This window comes from Theobroma cacao, chromosome 3 (genome assembly GCF_053813885.1).
Source record: "Theobroma cacao isolate CCN51 chromosome 3, ASM5381388v1, whole genome shotgun sequence".
Lineage (NCBI taxonomy): Eukaryota > Viridiplantae > Streptophyta > Magnoliopsida > Malvales > Malvaceae > Theobroma > Theobroma cacao.
Window position 1 is genome coordinate 42003153 of NC_142641.1, and position 18378 is coordinate 42021530.

The 18378-nt window shown below is 33.4% G+C and overlaps 3 protein-coding genes and 1 pseudogene across 3 annotated transcripts; 2 read left to right on the forward strand and 2 right to left on the reverse strand.

The window, feature by feature from the left end:
- The first annotated feature begins 477 nt into the window (after positions 1-477).
- LOC18606077 (glycine cleavage system H protein, mitochondrial) lies at positions 478-2228 on the forward strand. Its single transcript, XM_007039491.3, has 4 exons — positions 478-667; positions 757-845; positions 1589-1759; positions 1945-2228. Exons 1-4 carry the CDS (start codon positions 559-561, stop codon positions 2071-2073), a joined length of 498 nt encoding a protein of 165 aa, XP_007039553.1. The 5' UTR covers positions 478-558; the 3' UTR covers positions 2074-2228.
- Positions 2229-3282: 1054 nt separating this feature from the next.
- On the reverse strand, positions 3283-4262 carry LOC18606078 (7,8-epoxymelianol synthase CYP88A154 pseudogene; annotated as a pseudogene).
- A 1132-nt stretch (positions 4263-5394) lies between these two features.
- LOC18606079 (7,8-epoxymelianol synthase CYP88A154-like) lies at positions 5395-8617 on the reverse strand. Its single transcript, XM_018117248.2, has 8 exons — positions 8273-8617; positions 7588-8068; positions 7228-7488; positions 6895-6984; positions 6604-6682; positions 6408-6514; positions 6102-6223; positions 5395-5822 (listed from the first exon to the last, which is right to left on the reverse strand). Exons 1-8 carry the CDS (start codon positions 8506-8508, stop codon positions 5729-5731), a joined length of 1470 nt encoding a protein of 489 aa, XP_017972737.2. The 5' UTR covers positions 8509-8617; the 3' UTR covers positions 5395-5728.
- Positions 8618-17564: 8947 nt separating this feature from the next.
- Positions 17565-18335, forward strand: LOC148763838 (uncharacterized). Its single transcript, XM_088804633.1, has one exon. It carries the CDS (start codon positions 17565-17567, stop codon positions 18333-18335), a length of 771 nt encoding a protein of 256 aa, XP_088660759.1.
- Positions 18336-18378: the final 43 nt, after the last annotated feature.

Here is an 18378-nt window from a genome sequence, read left to right on the forward strand (position 1 = left end):
TAAAAAAAAATAATTATAAAAGAAATATTTAGAGAAAAAAAATATTTAAAAAGAGTAAAAAAATCTTATTCAAATATGTATTTTATAAATAAAGTTAGAGATTTAGATTGACAATCTCTTAAATCATAATCCTAATCTAAGTTTATCTAAAAAAAATAATATGTAGTGATATTATTTTTAATCGAGGACCCAAGTTAGCATTTTTTTTTAAAAAATTAACCGACCTCTCAGTAGAAGAAAAGCAGTGTGCCCATGGGATGAATTGACCAATGATTTCATTCTTTTTTTTCCTAATCAAATGTGGCATTTGCATACTACGTTTTGTTTGAAAAGAGTTTACTTTAGAGGACAAGAAAATTTGTCACATGAAAAGAAAAACAGCAGCATGTCTTTGTGAGTCCGGTCTTAGGATGAGGCTTTCGTTGCCTACCATTCATACAAGATAAAACCAGCCAGAAACCATACACACCAAAACTTCTCTTATTTCATTTGCCCTTTTATAGATTTGCAGCCAACCAAAGGCAAAAGCCCATAAACAAGTAAAGATAACACAATAACATGGCACTCAGAATGTGGGCTTCTTCCACTGCCAATGCACTCAAAATCTCTTGTGCCTCCAAAGCTCACCTCTCCCCTGCATTCTCCCTCTCCAGATGCTTTTCCACTGGTACCCCTTTTCTTCGACTTTATCTTTTAGCCACTATTTTTATGGAATGTAAGGATTGTGATATGGGGAAAATGTGTTGGATTTTGCAGTTTTGGATGGGTTGAAATATGCAAATTCACATGAGTGGGTGAAGCATGAAGGTTCAGTGGCTACCATTGGCATCACTGACCATGCTCAGGTTATTCCCTTCTTTCTTCCCTTAATCAACAACTTTTTCTCCCACTAATATTATCCTGGAAAGATGCATTTTTATTAAGTGTTTACTTCATTAATTTGAATCCAATAGTATATTTTAGTACAGGTTGTTTTGTTTGTATGAATTTGCTCTTGAAGGTGAAATTTCTCCAATGGCTATGTTGTGGCCTTATGCTGACCTCAAAATGAGTTGGTAATGTCCTCGTTGGTTTTTACTTGGGATTTTGAGTATCTGGGTACTTTAGGTACACTAGCAGTTGTTGGGCAAACTCTAGCAGGATACAAGTACAGACCTGGATTTGAAGAATTTGGTAAGAACATAAAGGAAGGAATGGAAAATTCAAAATATGAAACTTTAACAGACTTCAATTCGCCGAGAACCCTAAAAGTCTTGAAGATTAGAATTTGTTTAATCTGAAAATGATATGACATAACATGTTCATAGTACAAATAAGCAATCATTGTCTGTTTGGAGATATACAGACTTTATTTTGACATGATTGTTAAGAGTAATAACATATTTCTGAATTATTACTTTTGAATGACACACGCACACATATATATACTTTCGAAGAACACTCCACCTTCGTGTACATACATATATATATATATATATACACACACCATAACTTCATACAAATTATTTGTATTTTTTCCCTTTATGGCACAATGCAGCAGATTCATCTAAGGAACTTACAACATTACATGATCTATGACTCTTTACAGGACCATCTTGGAGAAGTAGTCTTTGTGGACCTGCCAGAACCTGGTGGTTCAGTCAGCCAAGGCAAAGGCTTTGGAGCTGTGGAAAGTGTTAAAGCAACCAGTGATGTCAATTCCCCAATCTCTGGTGAAGTTGTTGAGGTTAATTCCAAGCTTACTGAAGCTCCTGGCTTGGTAATTCTCTCAATTCAAATTACAACTGCTATTCTTGATGCTGACAAACTATAGGAAAAAAAAACAGTTCTACTACTTCCTTTGGTTTCTGCTTTTGGCCTTCGCTCGGCAACGAAAGATATAAACCATAAAGCATAATTTCATTTGGGGTACTGAAGTCTAACATCTTTCCTTTCCTGTTGAAGATTAATTCAAGCCCATACGAAGACGGATGGATAATCAAGGTGAAGCCAAGTAGCCCATCAGAACTAGAATCCTTGATGGGTCCAAAGGAATACACCAAATTCTGCGAGGAGGAAGATGCTTCCCACTAGAACTTTGTACCATAATTTCACTTCCGTAACGGAGTAAGGTTTCACAGCTTCTATGTTATTCATAATTATCACAGGACAGCAAGCTCCAACTTTGCAAAAATTTGTTTCCCTTTCTTACATTATATTTTTCAAAAGCCTTTTTCCCTTATTCTCTATTTTTCCTCGGTTTTGCTTCCGTACATGAATTGCATTTATCCTACAATGTTTTGTTTTCCATATAATCCATTGTCATATAGGTTCTTGAAAATTGGGCCTTTAACAATAGCGAGTTTACAATTAGGCCCAACATAATTAACAGCCCATTCAGACAAGTACAATTATTTTTTAAAGTATTCAATCTCAAATCGATAGAAGCTTTGAATTTTATAAATATATGATTAAACTTTAAAATTATTACGTGAATCTATATCTGAAATCTAAATATTAACTGTTAAATACCCAAATCTATTAAAAATCGAATTAAAATAAATTTAAAATTCAATTTTTATGTATTTCATTCAAAAACCTAATCAACCTTTTCTTTTGTCTCTTCTTTGAATATATTGCAAAGGAAATTGTAGGTTTTGGAATCCAACAAATAGCTTTAATAAAATTAATAAGCATATATAACTTAATTCTGAAAAAAAGGAATAAGTTAATTGCTTTATCTGAATAAAATGAATGCAGATAGTTTACTGATGAGACCTTCTAAAGTTAATTTTTCTAAAAAGTATTTTTAAAAATAGCCATGTTTTCAAAAATAATTATTTTTTTATAATTTTAACTATTTTTAATTAAGTTGGACAAAATTATCTTTAATGAAATTATATGTCATAATGTTATACATCATGCACAAAAACATGTTATATGTTATGGTTAGGTTGTTCATGTCATGGTTAGATTGCGGTTAAGTTGTTACACATCACACAGGTATGTCATAAGACAATGGCATTTATGAACCAAAATAATCTAAAAATACCCAACAAATAAGGACCAAAAAGGAAAACCAATGCCAGTTTAAAGCTGTCAATTTACCCACACAGCAGGTAGAAGACTCAAAGTGATTCTCATGTGTCAATTTCATTGAACCCTCTAAGATTACTAACTTACCTAGCTTTCTGCAACATTTCTGGATGGTCATGCAGATAGGTAGTAGTCCAGGTTGCTGCATTGGCTATGCTCCCAAACCCAGTGGCGAAGAACGATAGTAGTAAATCAGATATATAGTTATCACTGAACTTTTTCACCATTCTCATCTTCAATTTTCATGAGTAGATCGATCATGCCTCTCCTTTCATACGGATGATCACTTTTACTCCTTCTTTCATCCAGAACATCATGAAAGATCTTTACAAACATATTCCTTGCCTGATGCATCCAGAGTTTCTTAAATGTTCATTTATCTATCCAAATAAATTATTCACAACTATTTCTGTTCAGACATAAACAAATGAAGGCATGCTGTTTTAGGCATGTAATTGATAAAAAAAATTACCTTGAGAGCTTTATGGAATGGAAAACCAGGAATATTATATGCAGCAGATAATAATCCATGGTGGAAGTCATTGTGATACTTCTCCGTTGACTCCCGAATAGATTCAGCACCAGATCCCATGAAGATATGTGTCAAGACCTTGAAAGTTACCCTCTCCATCTCCTTCAAGAATTCAATTGGCCTGTTCATGCTTGTCCATTCTTCCAAATCAGTGATCACAATGTTCTCAATATATCCAATATACATGGCCAGTACTTCGTGGCCATTAGTTGGAGCAGTCGTTAGCTTGCGCAAACGCCTGTGTTCTGAATTCGAAACACTGTGAAACGACTTGCTTCCTGTTAACTTCCTTATGGATATAGGGTAGCCAGGAGCAAATCTTTCATCTGTCAAGATCTTCTTGCATGTTTCAGGAATACAAACTATGATGCTTGGACTTCCAAACAAGCAGGACTAGTAAATTCCAGTTCTACCATGCCTTTGAACCAATTCGTTGATGAAGGTTTCAGGGTCTTTGGATCTGAAAGCTTTGAGAAAAAACCACATATTGCCTAATATAAGCCACCCCATATTACCTGGAGGAAGAGAATGTTCCTCTCTCCCAGCCTGCTGACATAGTACCACTCATTAACTTTCCTAAGAAAACCAACAGGAACACATAAGTTCCCAATCCAACCACAACCGCAATATTCACCGGCCGGAAATCCAAACCCATTATTGAATCTCTCTCCCTTCTCTATTGTGTCTCTTTGGTTGTATAAGTTTCAAACCGTTTTTATTTCATGGACGTATCACTCAGTTTCCCATCTGATACAACTTTCCTCTCACGTTGCTATTATTATATGCTTCATTCCCTTAAGTCAATATTCTAATCTTCCAACTTATCATGCCATTCGTTCACAAATGACGAAACCATTGCAATTAAAACCAGGGGTGGATCGTAGTTATGCCATGTGGCGTCGTCTCCAAAATATTTAAAATTATTTATTATATATATTTTAATAAGTTTTTAAAATAATTTTTATTTAATAATTAATATAAATAAAAAATAGTAAAATGATCCCACAAGTCCTACTCAGTTCTACTTATTATGTTTTTTTTGTTATGTGATTTTTTTTATAATTTTAATCTTTAAAAATTAAAAAATTATGATATAATTCTCAAATATAAGTTATAGTATTGCACTTTTAATTATTATTTAAAATTTGATCAATATATCATTTTTTTTATTAATCATGATTGATATATTAATTTGCATTTTTTTAACCCTTTCAGCTTCTAGTGCAACTACATTGAGAATTTTTTTAAAAATGAAAATTGTGAACATAAAACTCTGAAACAAAATAGATAATAGATTTTTTACAGATATTTAATTGTTTATATTGAAAAAAATATTGTTCATTTTTTTAATATATAATCAATAATGGATGAATTTAAATCCAAGAAGCACAACTTTTCTAAAAGATTATTATAAGATTTTTTTTTTATTTTTTTATTTACATGTTATATAAAATTATTATTTATTATAAATCTTTTTGTTATTGATTAAATTTACCTTAAAATATTTTTAATCCTTATTTCTCTATGTCTTTAACCTTCAACAAAAATTAATTAGCTTTGCCCCTTACTAAAACTTATCCTACATCTTTATTGTCAATTTAAAGTTTATCTTAAGTAATCTTGTTAGTTAGGCAAACTATGCAGTAGCTTAAAACAATGCGAAAAAGTTAGCCGATTTATCCACAACCATCCAGTGAGACAAAGCAGGGCACCCCTGTCACCCTCCTTACATAAAACGAACTATTGCTCGGTGCATGTATCACAAGAAACCGAGAGGTAGTTGAAAATGATGAGCCAACGAAAAGCAATCTACATTAATGCCACTGTTTACTTTTTTTTACTCTACCGGACATGGAGCAAAAATACGATGTTACATCCAACTGCTGAAAATTTTCCTACTAGAAAGAATGAGGGAAAACATTTATATGTAAGGGAATGGGATAGAAGAAGAAGAATAAGAACATTCTTGGTGTGTCTGCAGGCCTCGACACTGCTAAACTTGTTAACAAATTGAAAATTAAGCTCCCTGTCTTTCTTGGCAGCACTATGCCTAAACCCATGTATACTGAATACTTGCTAAGGTGAAGCAAGGAAAGGGGTCATTGGTCCCAATAGAAAGCATCACGGGAGCTTAATGATTCTTGCAAGACAGTTGTCTGCTGGGCGTGGCAAGGGTAGGTAATTAATTGGACCCCTCGGGTTTACCTCTTCAAGCCTGCAGAAGAAAAGAAAATGTCAGAAATTCATGGACTCATGGTCTTGGGCGCATGTTATCCATGCCATTTTTCTTGTATATGATGTTAATCATGTATTTTCCTATTAACCAAAGACAAAGCACTAGCACCTGAGAATCCGATGAAATGCTTGATACTTTCTCTTTCAACAAGTTTTGGAGGAAAAAATTTTGCAGTTTCTTTTAGGAACAAATGAAAAGAAATGAAATGCATGGTAGTCCATTAACTTGTATAGGTATCGAAGAAAAGAGATTACTCACTTGTAGTTAAGGAGGAAATAATGAAGGAAAATGGAGATCTCAAGTTTGCCTAGATCAGCTCCAGGGCAGGTCCTACTTCCCGCTCCAAAGGGAATGAAAGACCTTGCTTTGAATCTATGGTTCTGCATTTAGGGCAAACAGACAATAGTTAATTTAGCATTATTTGAGTACCTTTTTATGCCTTTATTAATTTGTTTTCTTTTTAAGAAAATTGAAGAAAAATTCTTCTTCATATATGATGAGCTATTGCATATGTATAATGATCAATGTACAATAAAAAGAATATTTATTGTTGATCCTACTTACCTCCCATCTTGAAGGAAGGAATTCTTTTGGGTTTGAATAAATATTAGGATCCATGTGAATGGCCCTATGCCAAACCAAAACTTTCCATCCGTTTGGTATGGTATAACCTGGAAAAAGAGAACCCTCTATTTTTATGAGACGAAAACAGAGCAGCTATTAAGGAAAATTGAAGAACCTAAGGTTTCCAGAGACTAACCATTAATGTTAACATCAGCTTCTACCTTCCGAAAAATTGAGAACGCAAAATTGCTTCTTCGCAAAGACTCATCAATAACCTGGAAGTAAACAAGACAACAGGGCTTGTTAGATACTACAGCTGGCAGATCAACTCAAGCTGTGATCAAATGCTGTTGCCTTGTTTATTTAGACAATATATATGCCTAGGAATTTTATTTTGATCCTCTCTAGCTCATTGAAAACTTCAGTTCATTTGATGTTTGATACACACTTAATAAAATGAACTTGAAAATAGTGATAGATAACAAACCTTAGGTAGATATTCCATTTGTTTGATTTCGGTGAGGGTCAGACCTTTCTGTGAGGATGACCTTCTCTTTATTATAGCCTCTTGCTCTTCCTGAAAGTCGAAAAAAAATCCAAATTCAGTTGAAATAGAACATCTACAATCCAAAAATGATATGAATTAAATGCATAATCCATGAAATGACATTAGTCAGAATCGCACATGCTTCTTCCTAAGAATTGGCTTTGACAGAAACCTCGAGAAGATTGTCACCCGCATAAGAAACCACCATTTCTATGAGGGCATTGACCATCATTAATGGTCTGAAAAAGTAATTAACAGAAACTCATATCTCACCTTGGCTTTTTGCAACATTTCTGGGTGGTCATGGAGGTGGATGATTGCCCACATTGCGGTGTGTGCTGTGGTTTCATGACCCGCGAACAAGATCAGCAACAATAAATCAATGATATGCTCATCCTCCAATTTTTCACCATTCTCGTTTTTAACTTCCATAAGTAAGTCCATCATCCCTTTCTTCCTGTTTGGTACCATAGTTTTCTGCGCTCTTCTTACATCTAATTCGGCTTGAATTGTCTTTACCAGCTTCTTTCGTGCCTAATATATGTCTCGAGTTAAAATATAATCAGGGCTCGTCTCACAACATAAACAATTGATGGGGTGTTAGTATTTCTGTCATTGCAAAGCAAGCTTTACCTTAAGTGCTTTATGGAATGCAAAACTAGGGAGATTAATGGGTATAGAAAGAACGCCAGGGAACAACTCTGTGTAATACTTCACCATTGACGAAAGAACCGATTCCTGAGTGGAACCAAGGAAAATTTGTGCAATAACCTTGAAACCAATCCTCTTCATCTCATTGAAGAACTTGATAGGGCGGTTCATGCCAGCCAGATCTTCCAATGAAGTGATCACAATGTCTTCAATATGCCCTATATACAAAGCTAGTGCTTCATGGCCATTGATAGGATCCGTTGTTAGCCTACGCAAACGCCTGTGCTCTGAATTTGAAATACCATACAGCGATTTTTTTCCTCCTAATTGTGTTGCCGATGAAGGGTAGCCAAACAGAAAGTGTTCATCATCTGTCAATACCTTCCTGCATAACTCCGGACTGCAAACTATGACGCTCGGACTCCCAAACAGATGGGTCTTATAAATGCTTGTTCTTCCATGCCTGCCACCAGTCACCACCAATTCAAATACAAAAAGGGTGTTAATTAATTGGAGGTATTGCTTTAATATTTCTGTTTTAATTACTTGGACTCTTTTCGTTTCCTTTGTCTGTCATTATATTTCCCCCTAGAATGTCCTTCATAAACATATTCATAAGGTTTTCTTGCATCTACGTACACAAAATAGGAAAAGATAAGAAACATACCTTTTAATCAAGTTGTTGATGAAGGAATCAGGGTCTTGGGACTTGAAAGCTCTGAGGAAGGACCACATGTTTCCGATAAAGGGCCATCCCATATCACCTGGAGGCAGAGGGTTTTGCTTCTTCCCCAGCCTACTGACACAGTACCATTCATTTAATTTCCTAAGGAAACCGAACAGAAAAACATATGTTCCTGCGAGAACTGCCACAATCGACCACAATAATATTTCTAACCCCATTTTGATTTTCCTTTTTTGCTTGTCCCTCGTTTCCTTTTGGTCTCTCTTTAATTATACATTTTCGGCTTTCAATCTGCTCATATTTATAGCTGCAAATTTCTCTCCATCAACATATTACACTGTCTAGTTAGATTAGTAAGACAAATATGCCGCCATATCCATCAAAGAACGACTAATGGTATGTTTTTGAAATTTGAATAATCAACAATTTTTTGGAACAACTCCGTCTTACTCAAGTTAGATGGAATTTTCTCGTGGTCTCTTACTTTTCGTCGTTCAATTCCAACCATTTTGGCAGAACCTTCCTGGTCAAAACAAGTAATTCACCATTGACCAAGTACTGAACACTACAACATAAGAGACAAGAACAATGGCTAAATGAAACTGCTAGAATGTGTTTTTCAACTCTGTATGGTCTTGCGATTAGCAGAAGCTCTTCTTTCAAAATTGGATGCGGGTCTGGATTGCTCAGATTGGGTTTTATTTTATTTATTATTTTTTGAGATACAAGGATCCTGAAATAGATAATTAGGCCCCTTAAGTGTAAAATATTGACCTTCCAATGAAAATATCTCCTTGAATTATAATAAGAAGTTGCAAAAATTACAATTAAAATAAGATATCATTTACATGTTTCCGTTCATGATAATCTTACATGTGTAAGAAATAAGTAGATTTGTTAAAAGTTTGACTAATCCGCGTAGATGCTTAAAGATACACGTTGAGATTAGTTTGTTAAAAGTTTGCAAGGGAATTCTTCGTCTTGATTGCTGCAGGCGAAGTAAGAGGGATGATTGCTCTTGGAGGCTTCTAGGCGTGATCCCTGTTTCTCTACCTTTAAAGACTTGCCGGAGTTTCGACTGGAATGATTCACTTGTTTGATTGGAAGTTTTTCGGACTAGGCCACATAAGCTCTTCACTTATCTTATCACTCTAATAGGGTTTCACTAGTATTAGACTTTTGTTTAGGGGTTGTATCCAGAACTCTGCTTGTTTTTGAGATTATCCGTGTTGAGGATGCTGCCAAGTGCTCATTGAGCAGCTGTTCCTTTTGTAATTGTACAGAATAGGCTCTTCTCAAGATAGCTTAAACTTTGATGGCATGCTTGGTTTACTGAAAAGAATAGAATAAGAATAGAATAATCATTTCAAGGGAATAGAATAGAGGAAGAATAATTATTATGTAGATTGGTTTATGAGAATGGAATAAGATAAAAATTACTATTATTACTTATTTCATTATTTAGTTGGTAGGAATAATTTTAAGATTGGTTGAGGAATAATGGATAAATGATAAAAATACTCTTTATTAAAATTTAAAAATTTTTTAATTAAAAAACAAAAAAACTATGATGAGAAATAAATACTCTTTATTAAAATTAAAGAATTTATTTTGTTAAAAGATAAAAATATTCTGAGCAATAAAATCAAAATAACTTTTACTATAATTAAATAATATTTTCACCAAAATACATACATATTTTTATTATAATTTAATAATATTTTGTATTAGAAGATAATTAAACCTTTTATTATAATTAAATAATATTTAATATTAAAAGATAAAATATATTCTTTATTAAATTTAAATAATACTAAATAATATTTTTGTTACATTTATTATATTCAAATAATAATATTAAATAGTATGCTTTATAATATTTATTATAGTGAAATAATATTTAAATATTTTCATTTCCCTTTTTTTGAAAATGAAGTAAAAAATTTTGTGTTTTTTGTGCTTTAGAGAGAGGAGTGAGGAAGAGAGAAAAAAATAAGTTTAATATTTTTTGTAAGGTAATTTTTTAAATTGTAAAAGGGTATATTTGTCTAATCAATTTTTTTTCATATTCCCAATAATTTGGAATAGCTATTACCAAGGGAGGCCTTGGTAATGGCTACTCAGGTTTCTCTTGGAATGGTTATTTTGAGGAATAGCCATTCTATTGAACCAAATGTAGTTTTATCTCAAGAATGAGAATAGAGAAAGAATGGCTATTCCATTTCCCTCAACCAAGCATGCCCTCAAAGTTTAAGATTCTCCAGGGCATTCTAACTTATCATTAATAAAAACTCATCTTTCCAAAAAAAAAAAATTAAATATCATTTTTTGAAAAATATTTTTTTCACTTATATATTAATTAAAAATTCTTTTTGTAAATATCACCTTAATTAGTTAGCATTTCCCGAGTAATAATTAAAATGAAAATTACATTCATGTACAGCATTCTTTCTCTGAACTGCAATAAAAAGAGAAGTTTAATCAGAACAAGTATTAAAATCCAGCCAATACTAAAGCAAGGAGGAAAAGAGTCGGTTCATCCCAAGTGTGAAATCATGGGCGGCGCTTAATGATTTCAGCAAAGACAATTTGTCTGTAGTGTGTGTTGGAGGCAGATAATTAACTCCGCCCCTTGGATTAAGCTGTTCAAGCTGTTCATGCAAAGCCGTTTTCGTCTGACTTAGATAAAAGAACTGGAATATTTTTTTTTTTTATGTTAATGAAATACATGAGTTTGCAATGGGGAAAAGAAAGAGAAAATGAACAAAAGATAGAATGACCTAAGGAAAGACAACATGTTTTTCCAATTGAAAGGCCAGCCCATATCACCTGGAGGCAGAAATTTTTGCTTCTTACCCAACCATGCTGACATAGCAGAAGAGCCACAATCGACCACCACAAATCAAATTCCATCTATTTACTATCTGCTTCCTCTTCTTTCCATCAATATTTCAGCAGTTTTCTACTAGCAGATGATATGGCAAAAACATGGATTCTACTAGCAGAAAACTTTTATGTTATTCTGTAACGTACCCTTGCGATTCTTTTTACTATGTTCTTTACTTTTGCCGACCTTACTGTGTATAACTCCATCTTTGTCTTCTTTAATTTGTAATTCTTTGTCTGTACATAGAGTTTAGTACTACATTGTAAATGTATAGTTTTTTACAGTTTGATTTGGTAGCAGATTCTTTTTCCCTGCGTACTTTGGAGTATTAAATAAAACACACCATTTAGCAGAAAAAAATATGGAATGTTATTTAACTATGTAAAATAAAATTGAAAATCTAATTGAAGTTCTCTTTTATTATTCCATGGAGGGTTTTTGCAATAATTGCTTACAACGTTCATATACGATGGTGAAACTGGAAAGGAAAGGCCTTTGTACAGCATGAAGCTGCGAAACTTTTGCAATTAAGAACTGAAGTAGAAGTTACTGTTATCGGAAAGCAACTAGGATTCTTAGCATAATCAACGGAGCTTAATGGTTTTCGCACGGCATTTGTCTGCTAGTTCTGGCGAAGGTAAGTAATTAACTAGGCCTCCTGGATTAAACTGCTCAAGCCTGCCTTTTGGAAACACGCAAAATATCTGCTGAGGAAATTCTAGAACGTATGTTTTAACCTTTTCAATTGTAACCGTTAGCTAACTCACTTGTAGTTCAGAGGAAAATAATAAAGGAAAATGGAGATCTCAAGTTTGGCTAGATCAGCTCCAGGGCAGTTCATACTTCCTTCTTCGAAGGGTTGGAAACTCCCTACTATGGGTTTAAGATCCTGCATTCAGGTCAAACAGAAAGCAGAAAACATTTAAGGTACCGGTTCTTCAATTTTACTGAACAAATTCATCCCACGATAGAACTCGATTGGCTGGTCTGTCCTCGTCCATTCTTCCAATGTGGTGAATACGACTTCTTCAATAGTCTCAATATACTTAGATAGTGTGTCATGGCCATTAATGTGGCCTGATGTTAGCCTGCGAAATCGCTTGTGTCCTGAACTCGAAATGAAACAAAGTGGTTTTCCTCCTAAAATTAGACTTGGCATAGGGTAACCGGGTGCAAAGTGCTCATCATCTGTCAACACCTTCCTACACAGCTCAGGACTGCAAACTATGATGCTTGGATTCCAGAACAAATTAACTGGTCTTGTATATACCTGTTTCACCGTACCTGAATTGCTTAATTAAAAAAAAAATGTTAGAAATTGTGATCACAATAAGATCATTAATTGCTATTGAATTAAAAGTTTGTATGCACTTTACATACTTAGTATTGATAATTGAAATTAAGTAAATGTTATATGTCACGGTCTTCTTATAGACGTAAATTTTATATAGTCCAGATAATACTTTCAACAGGTTGAGCTACAAAGTCTCATATTAAAAAAAAAACTCTTAGTGGGGAATAAGGGAGTTATGAATGTCACATCAACTATATATTAAAGTGATACTGATCATATAAAACTTCATACTATTTTTAACATTTGAGGTATTTTATGTGTGAAGTTTTTGTTATGGGATAAAACCGTGACGCCAAACGGGTCAAAATGAACAATACCTCACAAGCATGACATTACTTTTTAAAAATTATCCAAATTCTTTTAATCATTTCCCTCAAGTCTCAAGTACATGAAAACTTAAAAAATTGTATAGTATTTTAAACACTTTCTTAAGGAATCCAATAGGAGAACAGCTGTTCCTAGAATTACTGCTACAATCAACCTTAAGAAATCTAACTCCATTTTTCTTGAATTCTAATCTATTCTTTCATACGTTTTTGACTACCTATGATTTTGAAATATGTGACCTTAGCCAATATCGTTCATTAATATTAGTGCTATTAATGATTATTTAAATCCAGCTCGAGCTCAGAGCGCAGGCAAACCTGGTTCTACCCGTCAAACCCAATTTCTCTTTCGTAAAGTGCCATGTTGCACCCTGCCCGATGCTCAACGTCTTGTTCCTTTCCAGCTTTCTGCAAACTTTTATAACTATTACGTTAACTACTAAATAACTTACCTTTCTAAGTTTTACAAATATGAAATATTTAAAATATCAATCTCATAAAAAGAATGAACACAAATAATGTATCAATAACTCTTTCGAGAATTTTATTAAATATGAGTTTATAGTTTATAAACCTATAAACAAATTAAAAAAAATCTACGCAACCTTCATTTTTCCTTCCGACCTTTCAGCCTCACTTTGATTCATTCACCAAAAATCAAACATGGGTTAATAGTTTCTCTTCACAAGTTAATTATGGGTTGAAGTATAAAAAATCAATAATAAATTTGGAGCATTTTAGTAATGAAATCTAGATTGGTTGGTTTAGAGACGAAATAATGGTAAAATTATTTTAAAAATACTGTCACATTATTAAAATAATAAAACACTAACAATTAGTTAACAGAGAAACTTATGTATCCAATTAAAATTGACTGTTTATTTTAAATACTAAGAAACTTACATAAATTATAAACAAAATTTAAAAATATAAAGGTATTTTACCCTTTACATGTAAAAGTCGACAGGTGGAATCGTCTCAAAAAACAAAGCAGATCACGAACAAGATGGTCTTGTATTCATTTATGTTTTCCTCTCCTTTTAGAAACCCAGAAAAGATAATGGCAGGAGTACATATTTCTGCACTACATATAACATGTGAGATTAAACCCAAGCAGAAACGCACCACGAGATATTTTAATTCAATTGTTAAAATGATTTGATAATTTTTTATGTTTAAATTCAAATTATTATATAATAATTGACTTAAATTCTTATATAAATTTTAATAATCATATTCATATTCTATATGAGATGAGATATCAAACACTAATTCTTATTTAAGAAAAATCAAACAGCTAGCTACACACGTATCACTTTAATTATATATAAAAATATCTACACACATGTAAACATTCATTTTAGAGACATTTTTTATATTTGGTATAAATTTTTTGGTACTATTTTTATCATTAGCATTGTTTGAAAAATTAACCTTTATATAAGAATACCTTTTTTGAGTTCTTCCAACTCTTTGGTGTGACATTTTAAATTCTTCATCATTTAAGGATTTTTTTTGAAAAATTATCATTACAAATTTTCATGAAATTTCTATCATTCAGAAAATTTCAAACAATTATCTTTTATTCCTTTATCTTTTAGTTATTGATTTATATACCTAACAAATTAACCAATATATTTTACTTTAATTAAAAATATAATAAAAATAAATTAAACAAAAAAAGCATTATGTTTCACAAATAAAAAACACTTTTTTTTAATTGAATTTGAGTTTTGAACTTGAATCAACTTATGTGAATAATAGGTTTTCTACTGGCGACTCCTCTCCATCACTCCCATCATCACCTCCACAAGTCAGGGGACAATTTCAATATAATGTATGCACATGTAGATGTATAGATTTAGCCAGTTTAGCTATTGGTTAACAAAACGGCGATGATGATGTAGTTCAAATTACATTTTTAAAATTTTAATATATTTCGTATTATTTAATAAAAAAATATATTCTTTTTTATTAAATAAAAGGAAAATGGGTCATGTTGGGTTCAAAGAGAAAAAATTGGGTAAATTTTCTTACTCAAAACACATATCTTCCATCATTTTTGGATGAAAAGATTCGTCAAACTTAAAATAATCTCAAAGCAATTTGATTTCCAAATTTTTAGATATTATTTTTTTTGGCTTTCTCCAAATATAACAATGGAACGGTCTGATTCCCGTAAAGCATTTCTCTCTTTCACTTCATTTGAAGTCTTTGACCAATTTTATTTCTGCTTCAGATTTTTGGATATTAAATCTTTTTCCTTTTCCCAAATTCAACAATGGAGCAATTTGACTCCTACAATCTGATTCTCGATTATAGAATATTAAATCGTTTTTCTCTTTCACCAAATTCAGCAATAAAGCGATCTAATTCCCAAAAGCCAAAACTTTTGACTTCAGTTTTCGACCGGAACATGTCAAGATCTTGCAAATAGGTCCTAAACACACTTACGCAAGATGTCTAGATTTTACGAAGCTGAACAGAACTTTGAGCGATTGATTACTATGCAAAAGGCAACGAATTTCCTCTAGGTGAAGAAGCACTAATTCTGCATTCTTGGTGCTTACATTCCCATTCCTTTCTATGCATCTTTGCTTTTATCTTGGAAGAGAGAGAAAATGTTCTACCTAAAATATTTAAAAAGGAGTATTAACAGGTTGTGTCTTATCTTTGAAAAAACATCCTAGCGTTTGAACCTTTGAAAGAACATATTGTATTAAATTTATTCAACGGTGAATTAAACTAGAAAAACTCTCCCTTCTTAGACGCCAACCCTAACCGTCATTTTCTCCCCTTCCCTTTCCCTCACTTTGGCCGCCTCAATCTCATTCCTCACTCCTCACAGCCGACGGTAGTACTGTTCTCGCTGCCCGCGATTCTTTCTTGCGTCCTCCCTTTTATCCTTTTCTTTTTCTCTTCTTTCACCGTTTCTTTTCTTCTATTTCTCTTCCACTTTCATTTTTGTTTCCTTGTGCTGCGGTCTCTGGTGGCGCTAGGTTTGTCGCTGGCCATGTTTTTCATCCCTTCTCTTTTGGTTTCCCAAAATTCTTTTCCTAAAACCGGTCAAAAAAAACCCCAGAACCGGTTTTCGCTGTAAACCCTTAAACCGATTTTCACTGGAAACCCGTAAATCGGTTTTCACTGGAAACCCGTAAATCGGTTTTCACTGGAAACCCTTAAACCGGTTTTCACTGGAAACCCTAAAGCAGCCAACCCCTTTCTCTCAATCCTCTCTGCCTTCCTAGGTCCTGGCGCCATCGCCTTAGTCGGTTTTCGCTGTAATTTAATACCTGTTTGGTTCAACTTTGAAAGCAGCTTTCAGGACTGAATTTGGGAGATAAAGATTAAAAAAAGAAGAAGAAAGAAGCAAAATTTAACTTTTTTGAAAACTTTTTCCATAAAAAAATATATTGTGGTAGTTTGAAAGAAAGATTTTAAGAATTAAAGTCTGTACAATTTCAAATACCTTTCCAAATTCTTCCTCTAATGCCATCGCACTGTATTTGTGTTTATTAATTATCCACATTCATTCTCGTTGTTTGAATCAAATCACCATGTTCTTTTTTATGGAGCAATTGAGAGCAGAGGAAAGTTTAGTTACCTGTACAGACATCTCAAGTTTGACTAGATCAGCTCCAGTACAGGTCCTACTTCCAGCTCCAAACCTGCTTTTGGTATGTGATTCTGCATTGAATGTCAAGTGCAAGATAGCAGGGATAAACATTTCAGATACCCAGTTATGGCTTTATGGATTTGCTTTCTGTTTTTAATCAATGAAGAATTGTGAAAATTTACCATCAAAACCAATTATTTTTGTTTTTTCTACGTACATCGCACCTTGATGGAAAGAATTCTTCTGGGTTTGAGTAGGTCTCAGAATGGGCTATGCTCACTACCATAACAACACCCAAAATGGAAAATTCTTAATAGATTTTAGACCCAAATTGCAATCAAATTTCTAACCAATCAAACATAAAAGTCTCAATAAGCAAAAAAACCAAAATAAGCTATATAAGAATATTGGCTTGCATAATCCTTAAACATTGGAGATCCGCGTTAGATAGGGTGGGTGCAAAATTGGCGAGATGGAAAGTCAAGGCACTTTATTCGGGAGGGAGAGTTATTGTTTAAAGATCGGTGTTGTTAAGTTTGTTTATTTTTTTCATGTCTTTGTTTCCGATTTCGGTTAAAGTGAAAAACGAGTTAGAAAAAATGCAAAGGAGTTTCCTATGGGGGGATACAGATGATAAAAAGAAAATTCATTACGTGAGTTGGAAAAAAGTCTATAATCGTAAAGTGTGTAGAGGGATAAGGGTGATTGATTTGAAAGTGAAGAATAGAGCCTTATTTAACAAGTGGATTTGACGTTACGAGAAAGAAAGAGACAATTTATAAAGAAAGGTATTGGTTGAAAAAGCAAGAAGTGACCCTACCAATCTCGTGCCAGAGTTGAGTGAAAATAGGAGAGTGCCAAAACTTCAAAAAAAAAAAATCATTAGCCTCCTTTCCTCAACTAATAAATGTTTCTTACAAGTTCAATCTAACATGGGGTTCGCTATTGGCAATAGTGAAAATTTGCGATTTTGGCAAGACGAATGAATTGATGAAATCACCTTGGCCTAATCTTTTCTAAGGATATTTGCTTTGGTGAAAAATAAGAAAGGAAAGATTGCTGAATTCGAAAAATGGGAAGGCGAGAAATCGATGTGGCAAGTGAAACTTAAGAGACAACTTTCTAATTGGGAAATTGCTCAATGGGAGCAACTCCAAGAACTGCTTTGTGAATTTCAGCTCAACAAAGAACTTAAAGATGCACTCATTTGGAAACAAGAAGTAAGTGGCAAATACTCCACTAAATCTTTTTGTAAGTCCAATCTAGTTACTGCTGATAATTATAATGGGATTTGGAAACATGTTTGGGCAAACTTGGCTCCATATAGAGTGGAGATTTTTGTGCGACAACTATTATATGGTAAAATTGGAGTGAAGGAGGAATTAAATAAAAGAGGTGTACATGTTAACAATAATCTGGCTTGCGTGCTGTGCAATATGGAAATTGAGTCGTGTGATCACTTGTTTGCTAAATGCAAAGAGACATGGAAAGTCTGGGTGGGATGGTGTAGAAATTGGAATGTTGTTTGGGTCTCTCTTGGGAATGTTAAAAGAATTTTTGAAGCTTGGAATGGATGTCAGTTGGGAAATCTGGATAAAAGAACTTGGCAAAAGGGTTTTTTTTCTTTGGTATGGTCTATTTGGAAAGACAAAAATGAAGCGGTCTTCGGAGGAAAAGAGTGGGATGTAAGGAGATGCCTGGAACTTGTTAGAATTAGAGTTGTTGAATGGACAAACGCGAAGTGGCCAGGGGAGTACAAGTTTGTTCTGGAAGTGTATAAACAGCCACCAATGCAAGGGCAACAGCTTAACAAAAGACAAGAAGGGGAATTTATTGGGAAAAGCCTCAGAATGGACAGCTAAAATTCAAAATCAACGGGGCGACGAGAGGATGCCTAGGCTTAAC

Bases quoted from the DNA above. Each gene is read 5' to 3' on its own strand.
- LOC18606077 (XM_007039491.3), top strand. From the start codon at position 559: ATGGCACTCAGAATGTGGGCTTCTTCCACTGCCAATGCACTCAAAATC. The intron at 846-1,588 runs GTTATTCCCTTC...GACTCTTTACAG, and splicing joins GCATCACTGACCATGCTCAG to GACCATCTTGGAGAAGTAGT. The intron at 1,760-1,944 runs GTAATTCTCTCA...TTCCTGTTGAAG, and splicing joins TTACTGAAGCTCCTGGCTTG to ATTAATTCAAGCCCATACGA.
- LOC18606079 (XM_018117248.2), bottom strand. From the start codon at position 8,508: ATGGGGTTAGAAATATTATTGTGGTCGATTGTGGCAGTTCTCGCAGGA. The intron at 8,069-8,272 runs GTATGTTTCTTA...GACTGGTGGCAG, and splicing joins ATCAACAACTTGATTAAAAG to GCATGGAAGAACAAGCATTT. The intron at 5,823-6,101 runs GTGAGTAATCTC...TTTCTTCTGCAG, and splicing joins TATTTCCTCCTTAACTACAA to GCTTGAAGAGGTAAACCCGA.
- LOC148763838 (XM_088804633.1), top strand. From the start codon at position 17,565: ATGTGGCAAGTGAAACTTAAGAGACAACTTTCTAATTGGGAAATTGCT.